Raw genomic sequence first — 14,028 nt, forward strand, 5'->3', positions numbered from 1 at the left:
AAACTTCCATTTCCCATCATATAAAATGAAAATCATTACATTATCTCTTTGTTATTATAAGAATTAAATAAAATAGCACCTGTGAAACACTTACCAAAATGCTACTAATATTTGCTCAATAAATCTCTTATGGAGAATTGGCTCACAGAGGTTTTCAAGAGTCTTTGTGACAAATGACTAAATTTCATCCAAAAGACAGCAGCAATTCTAAAGGTCCATGTTTTTTGCCTAATTTTTCCCAAAAGAACTGTTTCTAAAATTTAAGAAGTAGTGCTGATGAAGTCAGATGTCTCTCCTATACACAAAGAGAAACAGGAGTAAAGTTGGAGAACAATGTGTTGTTTTTCTTCAACAAATGTACCTGCACTTACACATCAAAAAGGAGTTTTAATCTTCAAAGGAATCACATCAGGAAGCCATGCACTTATTTCAATAATGCTGCCAAATATTTTTGGAACTCTTCCTTCTAAATTACCTTCTGAATCTGCTTCAAATTCTTTTAGATATCTTCATTGGCAACAAAATTTTATCCTTTGGGAATTTTCCATCTTGAAAGCAAATTTAAAACCAACTCTTATGAACAAAATGGAGGACAATGTCACCTCTAATCAAAAGCGAGGAAATAAGGACTTCTTTACATGGCTATTCAGGTGCCTTTATTTCAGATATGGACTCTTTAAATATTTCAGGCCAGTAGAGGCATGGTCATAATTAATGTGTTGTTTTGTGAGTGAATAACAGGTTACGTTACAGGAACCTTCACATATATTTGCTCATTTAGTGTTCATATCATCTGAGGTCTGTACTCATTTTCCCCATTTCATAGGTGAGGTAATTGAAATGCAGAGAAGTTAAGGATTTTGTCTAAAGACAGACCCTTAAGTCGAGGAGCCAGATATCAAACCCAGACTCTCCACTTGGTATATATGCTATATTTTCTAGAAAGTACAACCTGTGCGTGTTAATGATTTTGCTTTCTGTTGGGTTTTGTTGTTGATTCTTTCAAGATACTATCATTTAAACTTGGTGAATGATAGTGTGTCTCTCCATGTTTTTTGTTTGTCTGCTTGTTTACCTCAGCTACTGTTATGGAGCGGTATCTGAACTCTGTCTCTCTGTTATCTCTTTCCAAGGAGGAAGCAGTCCCACCTTCTGGCTGCCTGGCTTTCTAACTACCCAGAGGCAATCCTGGGCTAGAACAGGTGCTGGCCTTTCACCCAGCAGCCTCTTTACCCTTGAGCCAGAGGCCTCCCTTCTATAGTGCCTCCTCAGGCCTGTTTCAAAACTCCCTCTAAAAACTGGATTCTTCCATTGTATCATTCAGCAGGTCAGTCTCACTGGATTGAAGGAAAGGAAAGAAGAGAATAGTAGAAAGGAAAGGCATTAGGATTTTTTTAAGTTCTCTTGCTAAAACACCTTTACATGTAATTTTCCATAAACAGAATGCTCTGCTTCCTCCAACCCCTGCCCTGTCTCTCTTTCCCTTTTCTCTCCTTGGCTCCTTTGCTTTGAACTATAGGTTTCGAAAGCAGCTTCAGACCAATGCCAAGGCCATGTGGCTGACCAGTCATTCATTATTCAAATAATGACAAGCTCAAGAAAACATGTGTAAGCAAATTTTTTTTAATTAATTATGCTGGAACTTTTTAAATTTCAGGATAAGAGAAAAATACAGGAAGAAATCTCTCAGAAGCGTCTGAAAATAGAGGAAGAAAAACTAAAACACCAGCATTTGAAGGTAACATATGACTTTAATTGTATTTCAATGATTTTGTATTCAAATAACCTAATGGCATTCAAATTTCAATAGAAATGATGCTTTCAGAGACAGAAAATTCCCAGCATAGCTCTCAACATTCTAATAGCCCTAGAAGAAGCCAACAAGCTAGCAATATTTGCATATGAGATGAATACCTTCTGTCAAACTCATGGGAAGCTGAAAACATGGTTTGATTACTTCTGTCCTTTAGCACTGAATTTCCTAATTTTCCTCAGTAGCCTTGAGAATTCAGCCTTGAGAATTTGGCCCTGATACAGTCTTTTTTAACATCCCTGGGGAGGGGATCCAGCTAGGAAGTTCCCTTTGAAATCAGTGAAAGGCCAGCCATTCCCCAGGGGATGCAGAACAGACAGTGTCCAGCCTGGTCAAGGATGCTTATGTTTAAAAGCTCAATGTGATGAATCCAATGTTGTTTGAGAATGGCTCTGGTTGGGTTTCTGTTTTATTTTGTTTTGATAGAACATGAGATCATAACCATAAATAAGTCTCCATTTTTAAAAATCAGACTTTACATCTTTCAAAAATCAGACTTTACATCTTTCACTGGGTGTGGTCATTTTGTAATTAAAGCACATTGAGTTTCAATATTTTATTACGTAGCTTAGTCACAGGATGTAAGCAAATGACAAACAGGAGCTCCTTGTGAACAGGCCCAAGCAGGAAACTACTTATCTGGCAGGCCTGCTACCAATAAATTTAATGAATCCCCTCAATGAAACAATGCTACATGCTCATGGGGGTCTCAAAAATGAAGTTAAAATTGCCAAATTCAGCTAAGTCCTATTTTTTTTTTTTTTTTTGGTACTGGGGATTGACCCAAGGAACTTTACCACTGAGCTACATGACCCCATCCTTTTAATTTTTTATTTTGAGACAGGGTCTCATTGTTGCTGAGGCTGGTCCTCAAACTTACCATCCTCCTGCCTCAGCCTCTAGAGGTGCTGAAAATACAGGCACGTTCCACCAAGTCTGGCCTAAATCCATTTTTTTCCAATGGAATAAGTAACCACCTCTGAAAAGAAACTAAAACTCTGATTAACCTCAGTTCTTCAGATTCAGTTGGCTTTTTTGCTCCTATACCAGCTGACATTGCTATTGTTTGATGGATAATTGCAAATCATAGTTAACCTACTGCTGTCCTTTCAATATGTCACAAAGAATATACATGAGCCAGGTGTGGTGGCACACACCTGTAATCCCTGCAGCTCAGGAGGCTGAGGCAGGAGGATCATGAGTTCAAAGCCAGCCTCAGCAACTGCAACATGCTAAGCAACTCAGTGAGGCCCTGTCTCTAAATAAAATACAAAATAGGGCTGGGGATGTGACTCACTGTTCGAGTGCCCCTGAGTTCAATCCCTGGTAACACACACACACACACACACACACTATATATATATAAACACACACACGCATATATATATAAACACACACATATATATATATATATATATATATATATATATACACACACATAGATATACATGAGTAGTAAACACAAAAGAAATGTAATGTATATTCCTAGAAAATTGATGAAATGAAAACAGATTATACCAAGTTATCTTAATGTAATTCAAATGAAATATGTCAAATCTAGAACAATATTTGAAATAGATCATTTCTAAACCCAAACAATTTGAGAATTTGTGTGCGCTCGTTCTCTCTCTCTCTCTCTCTCTCTCTCTCTCACACACACACACACACACACACATTTTTATACAATTTGGTTCTGGCAGAGAACAGCTTCCTGTGTCTGAGTAAACTGATAGCTCTCCAGCATATGGCAATTGCGATTCTTGCAGAATGGGTAGCAAATAAAAGCAGAGCTCACAGTAAAATAAAGGTTTAAATATGGCCTCAGTTCATTTTGGAAGTAAGTTTCACATAGGAAAAGCCTGACTTACTGATAGGTCCATTTTTGAGGTGGCACTTCATTTTAGTACTTGTCAAAAACAGACCAGAAAGTAATATATGATCTTCCTTATCGGTTTCCTTCTGGAACCAGAAGACCTCTCCTAACCTAATCCAGTCAAAACATTTATCATGCTTTGGACAGCCAAACACAGTTGTGCAGATTGTGTACTGCAAAAGTACAAATGGAGGTGCTGAAATCCTGCCCACACTTCCTTGCCAACTGTTTACTCTGGCCCATGTCTGCTTGTGCCAGGAGCAAGAGGTTTCCATTTTTTTCACACAAAGTTGATATCCAACTTCCAAAGCTGTGCTTGACCCAAAGGAATGGAGGTGAGGGGGAGGAGGAAATGATATATTTTCCTAATTTGGAAAATTCAAGATTAAATAAGCAAAATAAGTTAAATGATGATGCTTAATTTAAATTGAAGTATAAAAATAAATTTCTTAATCTGAGGTGGTCAAAGTTTTGTGAAAGATGTGAAATTTGGGGCTGGGGTTGTGGCTCAGTGGCAGAGCACTTGTCTTGCATGTGTGAGGCACTGGGTTCAATCCTCAGTACCACATCAAAAAATAAAAAAACAAAATAAAGATATTAAGTCCATGTATAACTAAAAAAAAAAAAAAAAAAAAAAAACTTTTTTTAAATGATGTGAAATTTAAGCTGGGTCTTAACCAGTAAGTAGAATATATACGGTTGTACAGAGGGCCTTGAAGTACATGAACATTTATTAAACACTCATTATGTGCAAGGTACTAAATTGGACACTAAGAATTTAAAATAAATAAAATTTGACCTGTGCCCTAAAAATGATAACTGACACAGAAACTCATATGACATCCTATGATGAGCACACTGTAGAAGTCATAAAAACACAGAGGAAAGAGTGGCTATTTGAATAGAGGATATTTTTCCAAGTTTGCAGAAATAGTTTGCTATGCCAAACAGCAACCAGGCATAAATCCAAATCAGCATTCAAAAATGTGCAAAAGTATTTTAAAAATTAATTCTACAATATGTTCACCAAGTCGAGAAAGTTCTAGTGGCCTCTATAGTTAACACCAGTTTCTGGTTTTCTTCTCTATCCATTTGTTCTCGTTGCTGTGACTGTCCTTACCACTTCCCGATGCAAACTTTTTATTACACTTTAGTGGCACAGTTAACAACATAAGCATAAGCACTTGCAAAGTGTTCCTCCTGCATCAGCATACAACCATTTCAAAATAGTTGCAGTAACTCACTATGATCTGGCTTCTGATCCTGATGATCATACCCAGGACCACTACACAGGGAACTTCCAGGGACGTTCTCATTCCAATATTCAAACAACTCTGGGATTTGCACACTAGGGATCTTTTTGCCTAGTAATAGCATCACAATCTCACACCACCAAGAAACACAAAATATACTGTCCAGAGAATTGTCCTTTCCTGTAAATCCATTCATTCACAGTATGAAAAAATCAATTTATCCCAAAAGCTTACTGAAATTGCTGGGTAGAATTGCTTCAGGAAAACCTTTTCCTTAAAAACTGCCAAAGATTTTTCTATCACCTGCAGGTAACTTATACTTTCATTCAGTTCATATGGTTTTTAATTCTCCGTTTTATTATAGTGAAATAGATTTTCTTGTATTCATTAGCTTCACATACAAAGATTAAAGTCTAAACTATGGCATAAAAGTAAAATAACTGTTTTGTGCACTCCAATATGTGATTTACCAGGTCATTTTGAGTGCACATTCAAATTGTATATTTGATATTTAAATTAAAGCAGGGATAAATGACAGTTTGTGAAGTATAGACAAAGTTTTGTAAATCTTCGATTAAAATTTTTCTTGTTCTTAACCAGACTAAGAATCAAGAATGTAGCCCAAAGTTCAGCTAATCATGTTACCAGTTCATTCACCTCTGTCTGCAATTCAACATCATAAACCGTGCCATCCTAGTGCTTGTTATAGATCTAAGCATGCAACTGACTGAACTATCCTCATGGATAGTTCTTAAGCCCTGTAACTTACTTTGATAGGCATTATCTGTCTTCTTTATTATACATTAGCTATCTTCAAATGCCATCAACAAAAATAAGTTAAAATCAAAATGAATTCTTAAAATGCTGATATATTTAGATTTTCTTGACATCTTTAACCTCAGGAGCCAAATCTTGACCTCTATTAGTAACATTTACTAGGTCTATGAGAAACATTTTTGCAAACAACTAACCAGAGGTCAAGTTAACACTGGGGGAAAGAATCTTCCTATGGCAGAATGCAGTAACATTGCTCTTCTGGAGTGTGTGGTCCACATGTAATTGCTGCAAACTCTGACAAGGTCAACACAAATGTGATGATCTGGGCTGAGGTTCTTTGTCACTTGGGTCCTGTGGCTTTCAAGTAGTGTCCTGTGTACCTGTAAACTTCCATGTACCTCACTGCTTTAACTAAAGCCATCTGAATTTTATTCGTTATTCAAACTACCATTCCATATGATGTTTATTTGCAATTAGTGTACTGTTGGATTTTAAATAATTGTTTGAAAAACATTGTCTTTCTTAAGATAACCTTTGTAATTATCAAGCATAACCAAGGCTAATTAACTTTTTTCAACTCAAATATATCTCTATTTCAGTGGTATTAATTCTATCATCCTTTAGAAAGAGAAAAAAACATTTTCCTTACTTGCTCTCATTTTAATTGTAATATAAGAGAAAGAAGTCCCAGAAAATAAAGTTCCTACAATCTCCTCATCATTATAGGCATAGTGATTCCCCAAAGAATAATTGAATAACTGAGCAAACAATGTAGAAAGGTAGATTAGATACATATGAATACACGTGAAGCCCTTTTTTAATCAGGAAGAAGGGAAGAAGCTCCAACTCTTTGATAATAATAGAATTATATATCATACAGTTTCCACTTGAGACATGGGCTGGATGCTAGCTAAAGCCCCTCCAAAGTTTCTAGATCTCTTTCATTGTTTTAAGTTTTCTTAGGCTCATCAGTTTGATTCTTTCAAGTAAATTCAAAAGATTTTTTTACATATGATGAAACATATCTTTTTTGTGTTGTTAAAGTTGACAAAAAAAATCAACTCATCAATGTTTAGGTATAGCCATGAATTTTGTGCATCATATTATGGGAACACGTAGGAAGCTGGATTTAAGAATGTCTAGAACCAGGGAGATTCCCAGAAGAGAGAAGGAGTGCTGAGTGTTGTTGCTATTGTATCTTAAACTAATTTTACCTTGTTCTGCAGCCCAAGATACAATAGCAGCCTTCTGTTTTGCCCACCATTTCAATTAGTCCCAGAAAAGGTTATTATGTGAGGTCATGGTGTGAACATCAAAATGACTTCATGGAATTTTGAACTTTGTTAAGAACACAAGACATACAACCATCAACCAAAGAAATAACAGTAAAGACATCACATTGTGAGGTCTCTACAGGACTGTGATAAACATACAGCACAGCATGATTCTAGAGGGTGAGGATGGGGCTGCCAGGGAGGGAGGGGGCTGGGGTCTTCATGAGCTGAAGGAGTCTGACACTAAGCCTCGAAAGGTAAATAGGATTTAGATACAGAAAACATGGCTTTGGAAGGGGATCAAGAAGGTTATGAAAAGGGAAATGACAGATTTTTTTTCGGGCAAGGCAATGGGAGAAAATAATTCTTCTTTAACATGTCCACTATTGAAATTCATAAGATTTGAAAGAAGAGATTTTTATTTAAGTTATTGACTAATATGAGAATATGTGTGTGTGTTTCCTGACACCAGAAAAAGGCCTTGAGGGAGAAATGGCTTCTCGATGGAATCACCAGTGGGAAAGAACAGGAAGAGATGAAGAAGCAAAATCAGCAAGACCAGTACCAGATCCAGGTTCTAGAACAAAGTATCCTCAGGTAGGACCTCATTGAGATACCCCACGATTGCCTTCTCCTTTGTCTTTGTATCATGTGTTTGTGTAGCAAGCTATTTTCAGTTTAAGGGGCAGAATCACACCTTCCATTTTTATTTCCAAAAATGACTAGGGAAACACACCAGCAGGCAGAAATAGAAATGTTACTTTAAATGTCTCCTGAATATCTCAACGCTATTTTTAAACATATATTGGTGAGTTACCCATGCCTCTCTGAGTCTATGTCCTGTAATTACCTATCTTCAGGGTTGTTGAGCAGATTCTAAAATATTTATGCATCTACTTGGCATATGGCAGATGCATCAAAAACTGTGCTTCTTCCCAGGGCCAGCCCCCACTCTCACCTGAAAACAAGTGACAGGTCTACTGGTGTGTTTGCATTGTCTCTCCATCAGATCTCTCCCCCACCAACCCCACTCTATTTTGGAAGAGAAGATATCAGATACAGGGGCCCTTTTCTACTTCTGTGACCATGTGGCCACAGGTGTTCATCTCATTTCTCCATTTCCTTTCCTTCCCATCACGCACAGTCAGCAACTCCTGGTGGAACAAGTACAGTCATCAGATTACCATACCTTAAAAAGAGATAATGGGCTTGAAAAAAAAAACAAAAAACAGAAAGCTCAAATATATAAGGTGAGATTACTAGTACTATCCCCCCCCCCCCCACAAAAAGATAGCATGAAGAATCAGATATTGGAAAGGCAAAAGTCATTTTCCAAAATGGACAACATGGGGAAAAAACCTTCCTTTATAAAAAATTATTTCCATCTTATTAGCTTAATTACCCGTTGTGTTTTTAATAGCTAAAATCATTGCTTATCCCTATTTAGCTGTTTTTCTGAAATTCACAATTCTTAAGAAGTTATATAATTTAAACATCTATTTTTATAAACCCCTCAGTTATTTGCTCAAAGACGTGGAGTGCTTCCAAACAGTAGACAATAAATGCTTTAAAAATAAATAAATAAATAAATAAATCAGCCCTACAGTTTGGAAAACTCCATTCTCTTAGCAAGAGCTTCTTACCAAGTCTGGCTTCAGCTGATGATCACTTCCCTTCTTCCTCAGCATGGAATCCTTATCTCCCAAGGAGTCCAGAGTTAATCCCTGTAAGCCCTTCCCGCTGCACAGACACCTCCTTGCTTTCCCTCACAGCTTCTTTTCAGTCTTTCCACCTACTGAACACCTACAACTTTCTCTGTACCTGATGATAATTGAAGTGGCTACATATGCTCAAGCTCCATGAACGGGTTTGGGCAGCATTCTGAGTAATCCCAAGTACTTGCTAAGACTCTTCTGATTGCTTTTGGACCTTGCCTGAATGCTCTCAGAAGCACATAAGCTTCTACCAGTACTGACAGAGGCCTGTCTAGTGACAGCTCCTGTCTGACCAAAACTAGAAGAGGATAAGGAGGAGAGGTATTTAAATGATGTATATTATGCTCCCAGCACTTTACATATATTATCCCATTTAATCTTCATAACCCTGTGAGGTAGGTATGAACTTCATTTTTTTTTGAGTTGTACAGATTTTTTATTGTTTTATACCAAAACAAATGTACTGCAAATTACCAAGGGTTGAACTTCATTTCTTGAAGAAAGATTAAGGAAGTCACACAACTAGAAAGAGGCAGATCAGAACTATTTCATCTGACTACCCTACACTGCCTATCAAACAACATCACGCAGCAACCTCTGTGAACACAAAAAGTGTTACCTCTTATGATAAGTCTTGGAAGCATGATCTGTCCCTTTATTCTCCTTTCTCCAAAACCTCCTATCACATTGGGGGATCTTCTTCCATGTCCCTCTACTCTCTTAAAGTACCAAATAACTACCTGTTATTTGGTACAATTTCTGGCATCGCAATACAACTTCATTTTAGGTCTTCAGGATGCTATTAACACATCACTAGTCCTAAATAAACACCAAATTATTTTAGTCCACCAATATGAATAATAACAATAATGGTTCATTCTGAAGGGCTTTGTACAGTTTACAAAACACATGCATTTACATTGTCACTAAATACTCATGGCAATTCTAAAACAAATAAATAAAAATTTAAAAGCATCAATACCTTCATTTGATAGGTGAGAAAATAGACTTAGAGAAGGTAAAGACTGAATTAAGACCACAGGGTCAGTTATGAGTAGCCTTTAGTCTAATGCAAGGGAAGGTCAGTGCTCCTCAGCTAGAAAATGAAGTGAGAGATGTAGATGTAAATGTTCAGGAAATAGTAAGACACCTGATCATGGACAAGTGTTATCACTTATAATCAGCAAACTGCTTTGGTTAAGGAACAGTCCGAAAGAAATGTATTTGCAAAGAATTAGTAAAGAATTTGCATTCCTTGTGGTTCACGGAGGCATGTTTATCTGGTGAAATATGTGGAAGGAACAGAATGTTCCAAAGCAACATAGGAAGACAAGAAATATGTGTGCCTTGTCTACATTAAGCAGCCTCCACAACTGCCCCTCATTATAGAAATCACACTGCCTGAGCAGCTTTACCTGATAATTGAACATTTTTGTCTCCGATATTTCTAAAGCTACGAAATAATCAGGTGCATTTTTTTTTAAATTCAATCTTTGCCTAAACAACTACTCACAGTGCCTAAGAAGCTTTTATTACCAACTAAACCAGAGCAATTTCCTGCTAGTTCTGAATAGCAATCAAGCCACCTGATGAAGTTGAACTAAGCAGAACTGTCTCATTGCCTAAGCATGGAAAGTAACCCAAACCCTGCATGTGATTTACCCTTTCACTTAGGTGCCTGCTCAGGGGTGAATTTGGCCTTTCTGCTATTGGCCTTTCTACCTAGCTCCTCAGCTAGAGAATAAGAGTTGAATCAAAACAGAAACACTGTAATCACCTTGGATTTTGCACATGAAGTTTTCATTCCTTCTTTGTCCATACTTATGTGTCATGGGCTGAAAGAGCACAGCCTTTGGCATTCAAATCTCTGTTTTGCTAACCATAATACGAAAGCTTGGCCTTGTTCTTTCACCTTGGTGAGCCTCAGTTTCCTTCCCTGTAATAGTGAGTCAAATGTAGCCAGCTCACAGAAGCACTGTGCATAAAGCAATGCCACCCTGCCTATTACATGGTAGGTGTTAAAAAATATCCCATGCTCTTCCTTATTAAAAATAAAAATAATTAAAATTAGAATATTACTCAGAACTTTATTTAGATGTTTCTTATTTATCAGCCAAGATCTTTCTCTTGAATGCAAAGAATATTTTTCTTTGTAAAAACTGAGAATACCACCTAACTAGAATTCTTTCCAATAGGAAATAATTGATGAATTCTTCTTTATGGCTCAAAATCTAAAATGCTAATAGGGCTTAATTTTTATAGAACATTTGCTGTGGACCAAGCATTACTCATACTTATTATTTCGTTGAATTCTCACAATCACTCTTTAAGGTAAGTAACATTTAACATGAGGAAAATTTATAGAGTCCAACTGACTCTGTTACATAGTTAAAAAGTTAAGAGCCACAATTTCAATCCTAGTTACAATTCCTAATTGAGAAGTAAAACAGCCTTAGATCCACAGAAAATTTTTACAAAATTTAAATTCTACCAGGTATGATAGTGCCTGACTTTAATCTCAGGATCTTGGGGGCTGAGTCAGGAGGATCCCAAATTCAAGGTCAACCTGGCAACTTACTGAGACACTGTCTCAAAATAAAATAGAAAGGGCTGGAGATATATCTCAGTGGTAAAGCACTCCTGAGTTCAATTCCCAGTACCACATACACACAAAAAGCTAAATCCTGTACAATCCATTTTTATAGCATTTTTTATTTCCAGGCCATGATATGATTTCACACTTAAATGCATCACCTCATAAAGACATTCACCTAAATATTTAACATGTGAAAAACACACAACAGATTCCCTGACTCACACATAACCTTAATTCAAGCACATCTTCTTATACATCCTCTAATCTTCTCTTCTGAAGAGCAGAAACATTTCACAAAATAAGTGGATTTCCACTGTTTTTCTCTTTGGGTCACATTCTAAGCCATGGAACAATACTGTTGAGTATTTTGCCTTATGCCTTGACAAATATCTTAGGAGGCAATGTTCCCAGAAGAAATCTGTATGGAACATATCATTCTGAATCACTTTTCTTAAATAGATTTCAATTTGCCTCCCAAATGAGCCCTGTTCTTCCTGGGACCACTAAACCATGTACTTTCTGATGGCAGGCACAGGTGCACCAACTTCTCCCTCCAAACATCCATGTGGACAAATCCTGTACTGACTCTCCATTGCTGACCTCTGTCCAACACCCCACACCCAGAATGATACCCCAGGCATCCCCAAGAAGTCACCAAAGGAACCTTGTGTTCACATGCTGGGTTCTTCTCTCCAGCTGCCCTGCAACTCTCATGACCTACCTCCCTCTGCCAAACTGCATCAAGCTCCCCTCCAGACATTTTCTACTTCTTGAACTGTGTCCAGAGACCTTTGACTTTAATTGAAGCACACAGAGTGCCTGACAGAAATGTCATAAGCATAAAATGTAAAAGGTTAACTCTCAAGGAGAATGATGCAATTTCACTGCATTCCCTAAGCTACTTATGATTAAATGTTCTCCAGTAAGGTTATTTTTTTTTATATTCCAAAATACCCTTCTGACCTTCTGCCTTCTTTTAATAAACTTTTATTTGTCCCCAAATAGTTAGAAACTGGTTTCTACATGTAGTATGAAAGGGCAAAGTTTGCATGTGAAGCTTTGGATTTCTAAGTGACCGTGTGTCATGAGAAAAACTGAGCTGTCAGGGCAGCTGGAGCCACATCCCACATAACAAGGAAAATTCCTCCACAAATGGAGATGGAATACAAGAAAAAGAATTTTGCTCAGCATCATCTAAAGCAATAATCAGTTAACTCAAAAGACTCCATTTCAAAAGGGAATTCAAAATATCGATGTAGAAATAGGTCAGATGTTTTTGTTACTGGTAATGTCTATCAAAGTTTAGTTCATTATGATCCCTATGCAAGTTTAATCCATACCAAATGATTTAACTACCTATGCAGGCCAAGTGCATCTTAATGGAACTAATGTCTCATCAAACACAAGTGGGAGGTCTGCATGAATAATACCACATTCTAGGTGTTTCTGCCTCCCCACTCCAACCCAGCTAACCATATCTAATACTATATAGCAGGAAGATAGACAGGCTGATTGCTCTCCATGACAACATGAAAGAGAAGAGAAACGGGAAAAAGGAGAAGGGAAAAAAAATCCACCATTTGTTTCTTATTAAATTTGCTGTTGCCTAGAAACACTTAAGAAATTATTCTGAGGTAATTATATGAGTCAAAATCATTTCAAGCATGTTTTTCACTCTCCATATTTGACTAATTGGTTTACCAGATTTGTGATAGTTCATCTGTTGTTGTTTTTAATTTCCCAGCTAGTCTGGTTATTTTTAATACAGGAGTTTCATTTTGATTTTAACAAAAGAAGCTAAGTAAACCAAACTTCCAGCAAAAATAAAGGAAGGCATCTACTCACTCCACCCCACTAAAACATACATGCACACACACAGAAGCCCCTAGTACAAAGCCTAGCCCATGGCTGGAATACCTGTGAATACATAGCTTGATACATGAATGAATGAGAAAATTGAGAATGAATGGATGGGCGACAGATGAACTTAAAAATAATATCTCTTTAAGAGGACCAGGAAAAAGCCTAAACAATGACTCAAACTCTAATAAACAAAAAGAAAGCCCTGAATATCTTTAAAAAGTAAAGAATAATCTAGTGTACACAAGGCCCTGGGTTCAATTCCCAGCACCCCCCCCCCTCGAAGAAGAAGAAGAAGAAGAAGCAACATCCAACTCTGTTTGTGTCAAGGGCAAAGCTATGTATAGTGGTGCCCTGGGGCTGGAGGCAACTGTTGATGGCATGTTTTAACATTCCATCATGACTTTGTTCACTTTCTCTCCTCTTCAAATACCCTTTTATGTTCTATCCCCACCTCCTAGCATGCTCTCTTGTTCATACCTAAGGATCCCATCTGTATGTTAGTAGAAGTACTTGCCTTGCATACTCAAGGCCCTGGATTCAATCTCTAGCACCTAATAATAATAATAATAATAATAATAGCCAGAATAAACACAGAACCACCTTCTTGGTGGGCTGAAAAGTAGATTAGAATAACCTCTGAGGGCCCTTCCTGCACCCCACTTCAATTCAGTAGCAGCTACCCTTCATGGAGCTTATCTTAGGGTATTAACATTATTCTAATAATGACAATTTGCTATTGGAAGTTTAGTTAGACTAATTTTATGAAGATGCTAAAGCATATAAAGCTAAAAATCCAGTAATAGCCATACCATGAGTCACATGTAGTTCTTTCTGACTCCAAATTCTTCCCCTCATCCCTCCTAT

At 37.2% G+C, this 14,028-nt stretch overlaps 1 protein-coding gene across 1 annotated transcript in view; it reads left to right on the plus strand.

The window, feature by feature from the left end:
- Palmd (palmdelphin) overlaps nucleotides 1-14,028 on the plus strand; it is a 46,158-nt gene that overhangs the window by 13,530 nt on the left and 18,600 nt on the right. Inside the window, exons 2-3 of the mRNA XM_027935224.3 lie at nucleotides 1,658-1,738; nucleotides 7,463-7,587. Coding sequence (XP_027791025.3) covers nucleotides 1,658-1,738; nucleotides 7,463-7,587 — 206 coding nt within the window. The remainder of the gene's footprint in view (nucleotides 1-1,657; nucleotides 1,739-7,462; nucleotides 7,588-14,028) is intronic.

The sequence above is a fragment of the Marmota flaviventris genome, chromosome 10 (assembly GCF_047511675.1).
Source record: "Marmota flaviventris isolate mMarFla1 chromosome 10, mMarFla1.hap1, whole genome shotgun sequence".
Lineage (NCBI taxonomy): Eukaryota > Metazoa > Chordata > Mammalia > Rodentia > Sciuridae > Marmota > Marmota flaviventris.